At 36.7% G+C, this 12,736-nt stretch overlaps 2 protein-coding genes across 5 annotated transcripts in view; one reads left to right on the plus strand and one right to left on the minus strand.

The window, feature by feature from the left end:
• LOC118261778 (protein vestigial) overlaps nt 1-12,736 on the minus strand; it is a 337,798-nt gene that overhangs the window by 121,230 nt on the left and 203,832 nt on the right. The gene's annotated exons all lie outside the window — the stretch shown is intronic.
• LOC118261816 (lachesin) overlaps nt 1-12,736 on the plus strand; it is a 70,710-nt gene that overhangs the window by 51,272 nt on the left and 6,702 nt on the right. For all 4 annotated transcript variants that reach the window (XM_035572783.2, XM_050701705.1, XM_035572781.2 and 1 more), the window contains exons 6-8: nt 1,650-1,778; nt 9,520-9,694; nt 12,487-12,596. In XM_035572783.2, coding sequence (XP_035428676.1) covers nt 1,650-1,778; nt 9,520-9,694; nt 12,487-12,596 — 414 coding nt within the window. The remainder of the gene's footprint in view (nt 1-1,649; nt 1,779-9,519; nt 9,695-12,486; nt 12,597-12,736) is intronic.

Raw genomic sequence — 12,736 nt, forward strand, 5'->3', positions numbered from 1 at the left:
ATAATTCATTCATTCATTGTTCTGACAAACATAATTTCAGCACTAAAGTATCTAACTCACAGCACGGCGTTACATAATTTCCAAACCCATTAACATATAGAGAACCGCTTAGCAGGACTGACTGTGGAATAGAGCGCTCGCCAGCTGATTGCCAAACCTAACTGGCTGTATAATAAACAATGTAAACAATAAAATAAACATTAAAAACAAGTACACGAGTGCAGGGGAGCACTAATTGCTTAATGTATTCAAGTTGGGAGCGGAGAGCGTTCTCTCATTACATTCATTGCGCGGTACACGGCGCGCGGCGCAAAACGTACCGTAATTGTAAATAGAGGCAAACTCATTTGGCCACTTGATGGCCGGCCACCGACGGCTACGAGCCACGAATTTTTAATTTTTATACCTTCAGCTAGATTGTTTTAAATTTGCTTAGTGTGTAGTAGTGAAGGGTTTTTCCTCGGTTAGTTCGTAATAGAACTGTAGTCCCATCCTACAGGTAGGAAGGTTTCTAACTAAGAATGAATTGGATCAATTTTAAACAGGAATGATATTCTTTCTTATGATGATCTTCTATTTAGTCCATCAGTAAGGTAATGTAAAATTAGACACGTATTTCTTTATTGTATCATATAAGATTACAATACTTAGATAAAATGAATGAAAGTTAAGGAGAGCAAATACGTCATTTCTACATATAAATTGTACCTAGAAGTGACGTCAAGCGATATTTCAAATCGATATATCTTCGAAAAATGAGTATCTAATATTTTTAAATAATCTATATCATCATCATCATCAGCCGAGAGACATCCACTGCTGAACAAAGGAAGTAGGAAGAAATCTATATCACGCACATTAAAATAAAAATTAGTCATCTACCCTATTAAAAATATTTTTCGCCAAAAAAAAAAAAAAATCTTATTTATTTCCTTACTACCTACTGAATTACTTTTCTAAAAAATATCCTTTGACAACAAAAGCTTAAAGAATGTTAATTCACAATTCCTTTCATACGAAATCGCTAATCTTTTAAGTTTAGGCCACACCTTCCCCTAGACAATTCACACAGTTTCTTCCATGAAAAAGTTACCAACTATTCAAATATTCATTGTGTTTCCGAATATTGTTATTCTAGTTTGCTAGTAAAATTATTTTGTTACACTGTTTTTTGTTCGTAACCGACCCTACCTACTGCAAGTTCTAATATAAAATCAAGTCCATACATATCACTAAACTCAATATTTTAGAATGAGCTTCACTGGACAGGACTGACAATTTTAAGTGTGGGAGAGCCATACTTCGACCGGCTCGACCGGAGTGATACCACGGCCTCACAGAAAACCGACGTGAAACAACCGCTTGCGTTGTGTTTCGTTGTGGGTGAGGTTACCGGAGGCCCAATTACCCGCTTCCTCAATCTTCACAATCCCCGATTCCCCAACCACCCTTAAAAATACCTAACCCCCAAAAGCCCGGCAACGCATCTGATGTTTCAAGTATCCATGGGCGACGGCGATTGCTTACCATCAGGTGATCCGTTTGTACGTCTACAGGCTTATTCCATAAAAAATAGCATTTTATTATTAATTAAAATAAGTAGATGCTTTGACTAAGACTTTGTATAGTAACATCTGAATCTCTTACAGTGACGGTGTACGAGGGAGACACGCTCAGCTTACAGCGCATCAGCCGCACGGAGATGGGCGCGTACCTCTGCATCGCCACCAACGCAGTGCCGCCCTCTGTGTCCAAGAGGATCATCGTTGATGTTGAATGTGAGTACCGCCACAGAATAATACCTTTTCCTAATAGAACTGATTGAAGAAAATGTATTTATTAAATAGTATTTAAAAATTCTGCTAGTCAAGAACGGCTTTACGGGTTTTGATAATTTTGATTTTAACATATTTGTGAATAAAATTACGATCGTAGTGAAGACTATATATACTACTAGTACAAAATATGTTACAAACTGTGTAGCGTGACCGAAACCACTGGCACTTCTAAAGTTCTAACTGCAGTAAAGGAACGTTTGGAGAATTTTATTTTGAATCTACACGCTTCATATACTTTATCATTTCACTATTATTGAATTAATTAGAGTAAGAGTGGGATCAGATATTTCCGAGTAGACTGGCCAGCCTACGATATTGCTCACTCAGATTCAATCCGAGCAATTGCGTGTAAAATCACTGGGGATTGCCGTAATCCACAATTGTCTCACGTACCACTGCCGCATTACAAGCTTACAGCTTCCAGCTCGTTTTCCATTATGGACTAAGCGAAATTTCGACTAGTCACTATTTGTAGTATCCATTGCTATATTTCGTACTGCTCATGTACGCAGAGTAAGTGATTTTCCCCAAGAGTTTGTATAAATATAAATATAAGCGAGCCTGCGGTTTATAAAGTTACGCTAACAGAGATTAGTTAGTTGGTTGGTGAGCATACTTTACATCTCATAAGTCTTCTCTGTCGTAGAGAGCTAGTAGCACATTTTATAATTACTAGCCAAAACTCCAAGGACTATCACATTAAAGACCATCTTGACTTATTATAGTCCAATACAAAATTTCAAAAAGATTATGAGAACGTTACAAAGGTACTCTAGTAACAACAAACATGTTTCATTCAAATCACTGGTCAAAGCTTCTTCGTCCGTTGCTAAATTTGAGCATTGAAATTGTGTGTAAAATCGTGCACTACCTCGGCTGCTGTAGCTGTAATCCACAATTGGCTCACGTACGATGGCTATTGGCGCATTACAAGCTTACTGTATTGTTATGTCATTATTGATTTCGACTCGGGCCGAACTAGGCCTCGGGATGTCTTTGAATTTAGAAGATTTCTCTGTGTTTCGGTAATGTACAGTTTAGGGCATTAGAATAAATTAATTCTGATAATTAGTCTGGGAGCATCGGTTTTGTAATTTAAAGTTCTGCTTACGGATAGTTTACATAAGTAGAGGAAATTATTCCTCGATGACGGCGAAGATTAAAACGATGGACGTAATCGTCGAATCGACGTTAGCGGATTCAGAAACATAAGTAACATCTTTACAATTAGCTATAAAACACATCAATCTTTAATCCACAGCTCAATTAACAAATAAAGAGCGGCTAAGATCACTTTGGCATTTGAAATGCATCATTAGTCGTATTATTTTGTGCAACATAGGTAAATAGATTCTCTTTTGTTTATTACTCATCGTTCTTGTTGGAATCAATCAGTAGCTACATGGCGTTCCATTATTTATTCGTTCAGTGTAGACGAGTATAATGTCTGTGCCGTCTGCTAGGCGGTCGGTCCACGCGTGCACCGCCGCGCGACATCCCTGCCTAGCACCCGTCACAACTTGCCGTGGTGCTCGATCTACTTCGCTGATAGTTTTATAATAACTTGCAAAAAATACATTTCCCTTTAGTCTTGTAAAGTTATGTGTACCTATGGTTTTGTAGGATATCTTAGGTTTATCATACTTTGCATTATCATACTAATGTTATAAATGTGAAAGTTTGCAGAAGTATAAATAAAAAGCGATAGCCGTGATGGTATCAAAGCAATTTCGATGTTTGTCTGTCAATCACGCTGAAACTACTGAACGGTTTTGATGAAGTGATTTTGATGGTATACAGACAGAGCATGAGCTGACGTGGAAGTTTAGCCATCAATCTTCGGCGGGAACTTGGCAAAGTATTCATTGTTTTAATATCCTTTGAGACTGGCTACCGAGTAATGCACTTTTACATCACATTCTGCCTTTACGGTTATTAGAATATCAAAATGCGATAGCCGTGTAAAATTGAATTAAATATAAGTTACTCGTAATAATGTAATTATCATCATCAAAGTTTGTTCCACTCCTGGCTTGCTCGGTTGGCAAGCAATCAGTAATTGAGTGGATTTTTTTAAACGTTTTCAGTATTTTACATATAAAAAGCACGCTCATTTAATGTGTTTAAAATTTTAATTACGGAAAATACAGGCCATTTCGATATGATTTTTTATATTTAATTCGCAATAACGTAATTGATAATACTTTTTAAGCACTTTTTATGACACATTCAACTCAGTTCTCTTACTCACCATTCGTTTTTTCTTTCTTACATAATATTTGGTGCCAATCTGTACACAAACAACGAAAAAATAATAATAAAAAGATTAAAATACATTGTTCTAGTGTAAGTTTGCTCACAAACAGACGTATGAACGCTTGATATAACTGTACAGCGAAGTTTAGCCATCAATCTTCAGCGGGAACTTGGCAAAGTATTCATTGTTTTAATATCCTTTGAGACTGGCTACCGAGTAATGCACTTTTACATCACATTCTGCCTTTACGGTTATTGGAATATCAAAATGGTTTCATAAAAATTACCGCATTATTTCATGAAGGATCTAAAATTGAATTAAAAATAAGCTGGATTGGCATCAATTTAACTAGCATCATCAACAGTCTGTGAGGATCCACTCCTGGCTTGCTCCACAGTTGGCAAGCAGGTTAGTGATCACTACAAAGATCAGACCTGCATTAGTTAAAAGTCATATGGAATGTAATGCGGCTATATGGAGTCCCAACGAAGCCAAATACGCGACCATGTTGGAACGAATTCAAAACAAATTCGTGAGATTTCTGTACTTGACATATGGAGTGTACCCGGGATATCCGCTGCTGTACCCGACGTTGTATTTGCTACAGTGGGTTATTACAGACTAGAAGCGCGACGAGAAGTAATGCTGGCTACTTATTTGTATAACTTACGCGGAAAACACAATCCGAATTGGGTAGCTTAGGCTGTGCGTGCGGATGGGTACGTGAGTCGGCAAAGGCCCGGTTGTTGGTGGTACCAAAGCTCGCACCGAGCTTCTAGGTGGTCCGCAGCTCCAGATCGAGCATCAGACCTGCCTAGTCTCTGTTATATATGTAGTCTTTTTAATTATATTATTATTAATGCAACACCCACGTTAAGTAAGGGAGCGGTGAGAAACCAGAAATAATATAATGTTATTATAGTTAAAAGTTACTTTCTTTAGGTAAATACTATATTACTGGTGTGTCTCGTCTCAATAATCTCTGTGTTCCCACTCAGTAATAATGCATAAGGTCGGTAGGTGGAGCGACGCTCCAAAGAGGCCGGCTTCCAGATGACGTGGTAAGAATAGGCAGCTCACACTAGTGCACCTGTGTGGGTGACCTACATCCTTCATATCAGCGCATATTCTATCACCACACATCTCTCATTTCTGATGTTATCTGCCTCCAATGTTAAAATAATTTAAACATAGGTATAATAAGAATTTGTGAATAAAACAGACTCCTTTTAAACGAAAAAAAAGAACGAGTTTCAATAGGAATTCGTAGCGGTTTTCCCTTTATTTTCAATTCTTATTACAAATTGCGGCTGACTAAATAGACGACTGCGATGTCCCGCGATAATTGAAAGATAATATTTTTCGCATTGCACACTCTGACGTGATTGTGGTGCAGATCCTTTTACTAAAGAAAAGCCTTTGAGATGTTTGCAAGATGAAATGTAGTTTGCGATTAATCGCCTTTGAAAGGCAAAAAAGAAAAGTTCTAGTCGACGGTTTTAAAGAAAAGAATGTTCTTTTTATGAAAATTATTCAAACCCCCGTCTTTGTGACTTAAGTTCCAATCATTTAGACTGGAGCGATAGTATTATTCTGTTAACTCAAATTGTAAAATTCGGGTGACTTTTTAAAAATGTTTTTTCATATGTCTGGTTATGAAAGGACAGTAACGTGTGACAGTTAATTTTTGTACAGAATTGCAACCGTCAGCGGGATTAACTTAACTGCAATAACGGTTAAATGAGAGAAATAAAAATAAAGTTTTTTCGTTTTACTGAATAACACGAATTTTGCACGAATATATTTATTGGATCCAGTCAGTAGAAATAATTATTTTGTATTTTTCGCGACTTGGAAATATCTTCTCACACAGATAAAGTTTAAAATTCTACTCACTTCATATAAAAGTACTATGTTATTTCTGTACTTTATACTCAAGTTACATTTAATACTGATGGAAGGATTACACGTATTTTATTCTACGTTATAAAAAGCTATTTCATAATAAAGCCATTTCACTCGAAGATTGTCATTTTAATATAAACAACACATTATTAATTTAAACGCACCACCGACAGCGAAACACGAAATGAGATAATGAAATCGTAAAAACATGAAAAAAAGCACAAACTTTTTATAAATATTTTAAAACGTCGTAGAATATTAAAGAGTATTACTGGTGCGGAGTATAATGCCTCGTGAAAATTGCCACCATAAACTCAACCGTTGTGAATTACGTTTTCAAAGTGTGGATTTTATTATCTAGCCGTTATGTGAAAAATCGTCGGGTGAGTTCGGGCGCAGTCGGCAAACTTCGTGCCGATCCATCATTATTGAAAGTTTATAAATTGCTTCCTTCAAGTTTGTATGTACGCGCAGCTATTCGTAGTGCTGCTTCAATTGATAACTTATAGGCACCATTACAGGCTGGCTGCGAGTGAACCAGTACACACTAACAAAATACTCAGTTTTGTAAATAACATAGCACGCCTTATATTGTTCAAAGCTGTAGACTGAGCTGATATGTAACACCGACTTTTCACCAGTCTTGAGTCTCATGTACCTAATAGGGTGCGAACCTTTTGCTATCATTTGTTGAAATATTTAACGAAAATCGAGTGGTAAATACGATCACATGTTCACCTAGTTATTTAATACAACAGTACATTTGAACATATTTGCCTTTCAACCGCATGACGCCGTAGAATCACATTTGCATTTCTCGTGGAGTTCGCTCGAGTGTCTACTAGTGTGCTAGTGTACGAGTAATTACATGATGTTCGCTCGCAGCACTGCATTGCTGCGTTTCTAGCAATTGACTGGCACAGCTTATACTGCCTACTAATCATTAGCCACACTCTGTTTAACTAGATCAGCACGGAACTAGACATCATCATCGTTATGTGCCTAGGTAGTGTCCTAGGTCGGTCTAGCTTTTGTTCCGGCTCCTCAATACACCGCTATAGCCTATTGGCTATCGACTTTACCTATTGTTGTCGATAACAATCTGCCATGATATTAGTGTTTACCTAGATGTTGAGGCGATTCAGTTTGCTCAGCTTCTCTAATTACGTCGTTATTAGTAAAACGGACGTAATTACTTCGGATTATTTGATGTTTCTAGCTTCTTGGTATGATTAATTAGTTAATTTTTTAATGCAACAATATTAGTCAATCTAACAATGAACTTATTTAAGATTTATCTGTTTATGTTATTGTTGCTACAACACGATTGTGGCCTTGACTAATTCTAGCCAAAAACAAGGTTTGCGAAGACATTTCATTTCTGCCCTTTGTTTAAATTTTCAGTATTGTTCACAATTTAGTTAGCCAATTGAAACTCGATACAATTTAACAACATTGTAGTTAGATTAAAACTTAGAGCTAGGAGAGAATTGTGATAGAAAATTCATATTTGTATAATCTGTGACGGGAGCTGTTTGTCCGTCCTACGGGCGTTTTGAGTCAGATTAAGTAACGCAAGCTCCGGCTCGTGTCGGTCCGGTGTCGGTCCCGTGTCGGTCCCGTGTCGTGTCGCTGTGGAATTCACTTTGTGAAATGTTACGTTAATATTTCGTTGAGTTTCCTTTTTTCTTTGCGACGGATTATGATGTCGGAGATGGTCTCGCTCGTTAAGCTAGTGTCGCAGAGCTGACATGATTGGATAACCATACGGAACCCTGTATGTCAGCTTACCTTTGACAATAGAAAGTACTCGTAAATAACTAAGGAACAAAGGGTATACATACATGTTGATGTGTAAAGCAAAACGGAGAAGTTTAAAAAAATACTAACCAGAATCAAGCAGCTTTACGCTACAGTATAGTTTTTTTTTAAATGTATCCAATATTGTGTATGTAGCGTAGTACTATAAATAACATCTTGTATCGTACATTGATTCATCAGTATCGCTGCCGGCTCCCAGCAGGCGTGAGCTCCCGCTATCTATCCATCACGAGACCGAGCTCCACACGCGTTCATCCTGTATACTCGCAGCGTCTGTTCACACGTGTTACAAACAGATTGGAGCATATATGCTCTTCTGCAATAGCCATCGATTTTTTATGTTTATTGTAATACAGGTGTAGATACTTACGAGTAGTTATTATGTTTTTTGGTATTAAGATCCTATATAGATATATTTCGTTATATGTCGCCTTTCAATGTCTTTCATCGACAATGAAAACTTTCTACCTTGCCTAACTCAGGTATCGAAACTAAGAACTTACATAACTAAATCAATATCAATTCGTTACTAAATCCATTTTTTGTACAGACTTAGTTTGAAGTATAAAAAATAAAGTGATAAAAGTGAAAAGACAAAAAATCCCAAACCTGAAAGCCTGCATAGATAATTTTAAAACATCAGCTTTAAGTATTTTCATAAAAGGTTAGAGAGTCTCGCAATTTTATTATAACAATACGTAGATTAAGATCAGTTATAGTAAAAAGACAATGAACGAGGCTCATAACCCGTGGCTGTATGAACAATAAAAGTATCAGACCACGTATTTAAATGTAGCCAATATTATTTTTATCATACCTCTTTTGATATTCTTTAAACATCGTGCGACCTGAATAATGCTGGCTTGACAAGCTATTTGATTTTATTTTAAAATGTTATATGAATAGCTTTGTGAAGATAAACGTTCGGCTTTTCAATCTCCGAAGGGGTAGGCAGAGATGATCTAAATATAACGCTCGATTTTCAACAGTTATACCAAGAGGCCCGTGTAATACTCCAGTCTATTACCATATTATAATGGCATGATATTCAGACGTATTGTGACTGTTTCATTATGTACTTACTAAGTTTTTTGAAATAGAAAATTCCTTATCACTATTCGTCCATTGCTGGTTACTCGATCAACGAGGCACTATCTTTGAGATTCTTAAAATAAATAACACGACGACAACGAGCTGTTGTGTCTCCTACAAATTTGATTTTAAAATGTGTTATAAATAGCCTCGGTGCAAGGTGGGTGAAGACAGTCTTTGTATAAGTCCAATCAATTGTGCCGCGGCGGCGCCTCGTAAACTTTTATATCGCATACTTTCGTATAGAGTTGGTGCTCTTTAAAGGGGTACAGGTTGTACATATTATATACATTCCCTAGTTATACACATACATGCTTAAACGTCGTAATCATCTTCTTTCTGGGCTTTAAATAACCTCACAATAACCATTCAATTTCAAATTAGACTGACTCTCCTTTCGATGACATGAGTATGCTAAATTTATATAATTTGGCGTGTTTTATTAGTTTTTAATGAGTTGTCATGATCTTAACCACAATCAGGAAGCCATCTGCTGAAACTTAAAACCTCGCTTGTTCCCTTTCTTTAACACATTAACTGCCACGTAGTCATGCCTCGTTCGTTCCTTCAAAGTTTTCTTTCTTTAATGCACATGCATTGTTTCAGTTTCCCCAATGATCTGGGTGCCGAACCAGCTGGTGGGCGCTCCGGCCGGCACTGACGTCACGGTGGACTGCCACACGGAGGCGCACCCGCGCGCCATCTCCTACTGGGTGTACGACAACGTCATGGTGCTGCCCACCAAGAAGTACGCCATCAATACCGAGGAGAACTCATACAGGTACGTTGCATGTGGTCTAAATAAGTAAAAATTCAAACTTTTTCCAGTCATGTATGTACAAGACCGGAAAATTTTAATACAGGTGTTTATTCATTTGTAAGAAAATTGAAACACATAAGTAAGTAGCTCACTGCCAGAAAAATCGCAGTGAAGATAGTACCTCGGAAGTCTTGCACCCGACCAATCGACTGACCAAAATGTACCGTAGTAGAAACCAAAACGACAACGCAATGTGCCAAATTGAAACATTGCGTGACGTCACGCTTCTGTAGAGTTTATTAGCAATTACGACCTAATACTAAAGTATTTTACACTAAATTTACCTTTTAACTATAATCTAGCAAAACTTAAAATGATGTTATAATGAAGTTGATAGTTTAGTAAATGGATAAGATAAGATGACGTCACACCGAGCTGTTACCTCCAGTACATTACAAAATTAATTTCAACTCCCCACCGTCCCAGCTAATGGTAGCAAGCACCATTCTACAAAGTGTATTAACGTTTATTAGTGCTCCTGAGCCATTTCAATGGACGAGAGTTTCAATAAAACAAATATTGAAATGAAGAGAAAATATTCGAGAGAACTATTTGCTCACGTAATAACTGTGTATGTTAATGTTCAGCTTCCAACTGACTTCGAGATCTGAACAGAACATAGATATTATACTAAACTATGGATTTTCTACGAGCATTTCTCTAACATGGAGGTTTCTAGCTTTCTGTGAGGATAATTATTATTTACTATTAATTCCAGGAATACTCTCAAAGGAATCAATTTCAATAAGTTTTTACATTTAATAAAGTACGTTAAGTTAATACATATATTTCCTACTAAGCCTTTTTGTGCAATTTTACATTATGAATGGAATTGCCCCGAAGTAAGTAAAGAATGGATTCATTGGCAACATATCATATGTTATTTCTCGCCATCAAACGTTACAGTTTGGCGAGTCTAGATTTAAGGCCATAATTTATGTTAAAACTTTGAATAAATTTATTTATTTATTAATGCACCCAATATACTCTTCCGAGAAACTGTTAATGGGAACAGCCATTGTGTGTGGCTTTACCTTTCGTTTCGTTGTCGTACTTTAATCCTTAATTATACGTGTAACATCATACAGCCTGGTTATTCTTCGAAGTGGACAGTCAAAGTGTATTTAATTTTACTTTAAATACTGCACCTACATACTAAATATATAATATTACAACGTTGGTTTGTACAATTGGGGAAATATGTTGTAATTGTAGTGTGCTTGTTCGCCCAGATGCAGAAAGAATGGGAATTTTTGGCTTTTCTTTACCTCTGTTTAATAGCCAGAGTTTAAACCTGCCAGGCGAAAATTGGAAATAAAACAATATTAATCTTATAAACCTGAAGAGTTTGTTTGTTTGAACGCGCTTATCTCTGAAACTAATAGTCCGATTTGAATAATTATCATTTAAGCAGCATAAAACATCATTTCCTACATTTGCGCCATCTGGTGAGCAAAAATAGGATGGCCCATTAGATTTCACATTATGATTAATTTATTATTGCAATCTGTTAAGAAGCCCGTCTTCTTAAGTAATTTATTTTATGTACACTTCTTTACTTGTGATACTGTTTCTCCATTAATAGTAGAGCTGTAGCGCTAGCCTAGAGTTCACAAATCCTCATATTCAATTAGAAAATGAAGTCCTCCACAGTTTGTTCCTCAGTCAATGTTAGGTTAGGTTTAAAAACTACTGAACCGATTTTAATATAGCTTACCAGCTAAGAAATTTATTCTCAAATATGGTTGAAGAATAAAAGTAGGAACTCCGAACGAAATTATATGAGATTTTGTATTAATTTCTAAAATAGGATTATTTGAGAGGTATACATAAAACAAGGTTTATTAAATACCAATATCTCAGTAACTAGTCGCCCACTAATACACTAATATGAGAGTAATAACACGATGAAATGGTCTGCTCATTATGAAATAGCAAATGGTGGGCGGTTCCATACATACACCTCTGGTTATACTTCAGAGAAAACACGTGAATAGGCGAAATGTTGTTTTATGATAATAATGATATGGTTCATCAAAGTTTCGCTTTAACAAGTTATCACTAAACTATGTCATAATATACATACATGCAAAGGTATACAATTAAACAAACACACGATTTCCGACAATCCAGACACTCAGTAATATTTTCACAGTAACCTGCCCAAATGCTGCTGTGCAATAACATAGAACCTATTAAAAAAGTATGGTTTTATTATAAATATCGTGAGACATACTTAATTAATTATTATCGGCTTACTCACGGAACTGTTTGCTCACGATGCACGCGGTGACTCCCGCCGCTTCGTGTGTCGCGAAAATAATGCTGCTCATGAATATAAGCTGAATAAATATAAGTATGGCTTGAAAGTAGTCGATTGATCTATTACGTGAGTAAGCCGATAACATAGTAACTAATTTACTATGTCTCACAAAAGTTATAATAAAATCACACTATTTACCACTTTATGAAAGTAAATACATAGGCTTTTTATGGGTCAGTAAGGCGCATATAACGCCCCAAGTGTTTCAAGTGTTCATAGGCCACGGTTACCACTTACCGTCAGGGCGCCATGGGTCATGTGCTTTCATCATGGTCAAAAAATCAAAACTCTTTTCTATAGAGTCTATCAGCGAACTGTGACTTGTTGTTGTTGATGTTGATTGTACTCACATTGACACTAACATTTAACCATAATAATATACTCTAACATAAGTTACTCCTCCACTAATGTGTACCTCCTATTCCCCCAGAGCCCACATGAAGCTGACAGTCCGCAATCTACAAACGGGGGACTTTGGCAACTATAGGTGCATCTCTAAAAATTCCCTCGGGGAGACCGAGGGTTCAATCCGTCTGTACGGTAAGTGAAACTAAAGGCATTACGTATTCTCATTGTAATTAGTGGCTCAACTGGCTCAGTCTCAGAGATACAGCGCGCTACCATTTGCTACTGATGTCAGACTTTGTGACTACACTATGTGTTTTATTCATGTTACTTAT

This window comes from Spodoptera frugiperda, chromosome 20 (assembly GCF_023101765.2).
Source record: "Spodoptera frugiperda isolate SF20-4 chromosome 20, AGI-APGP_CSIRO_Sfru_2.0, whole genome shotgun sequence".
Lineage (NCBI taxonomy): Eukaryota > Metazoa > Arthropoda > Insecta > Lepidoptera > Noctuidae > Spodoptera > Spodoptera frugiperda.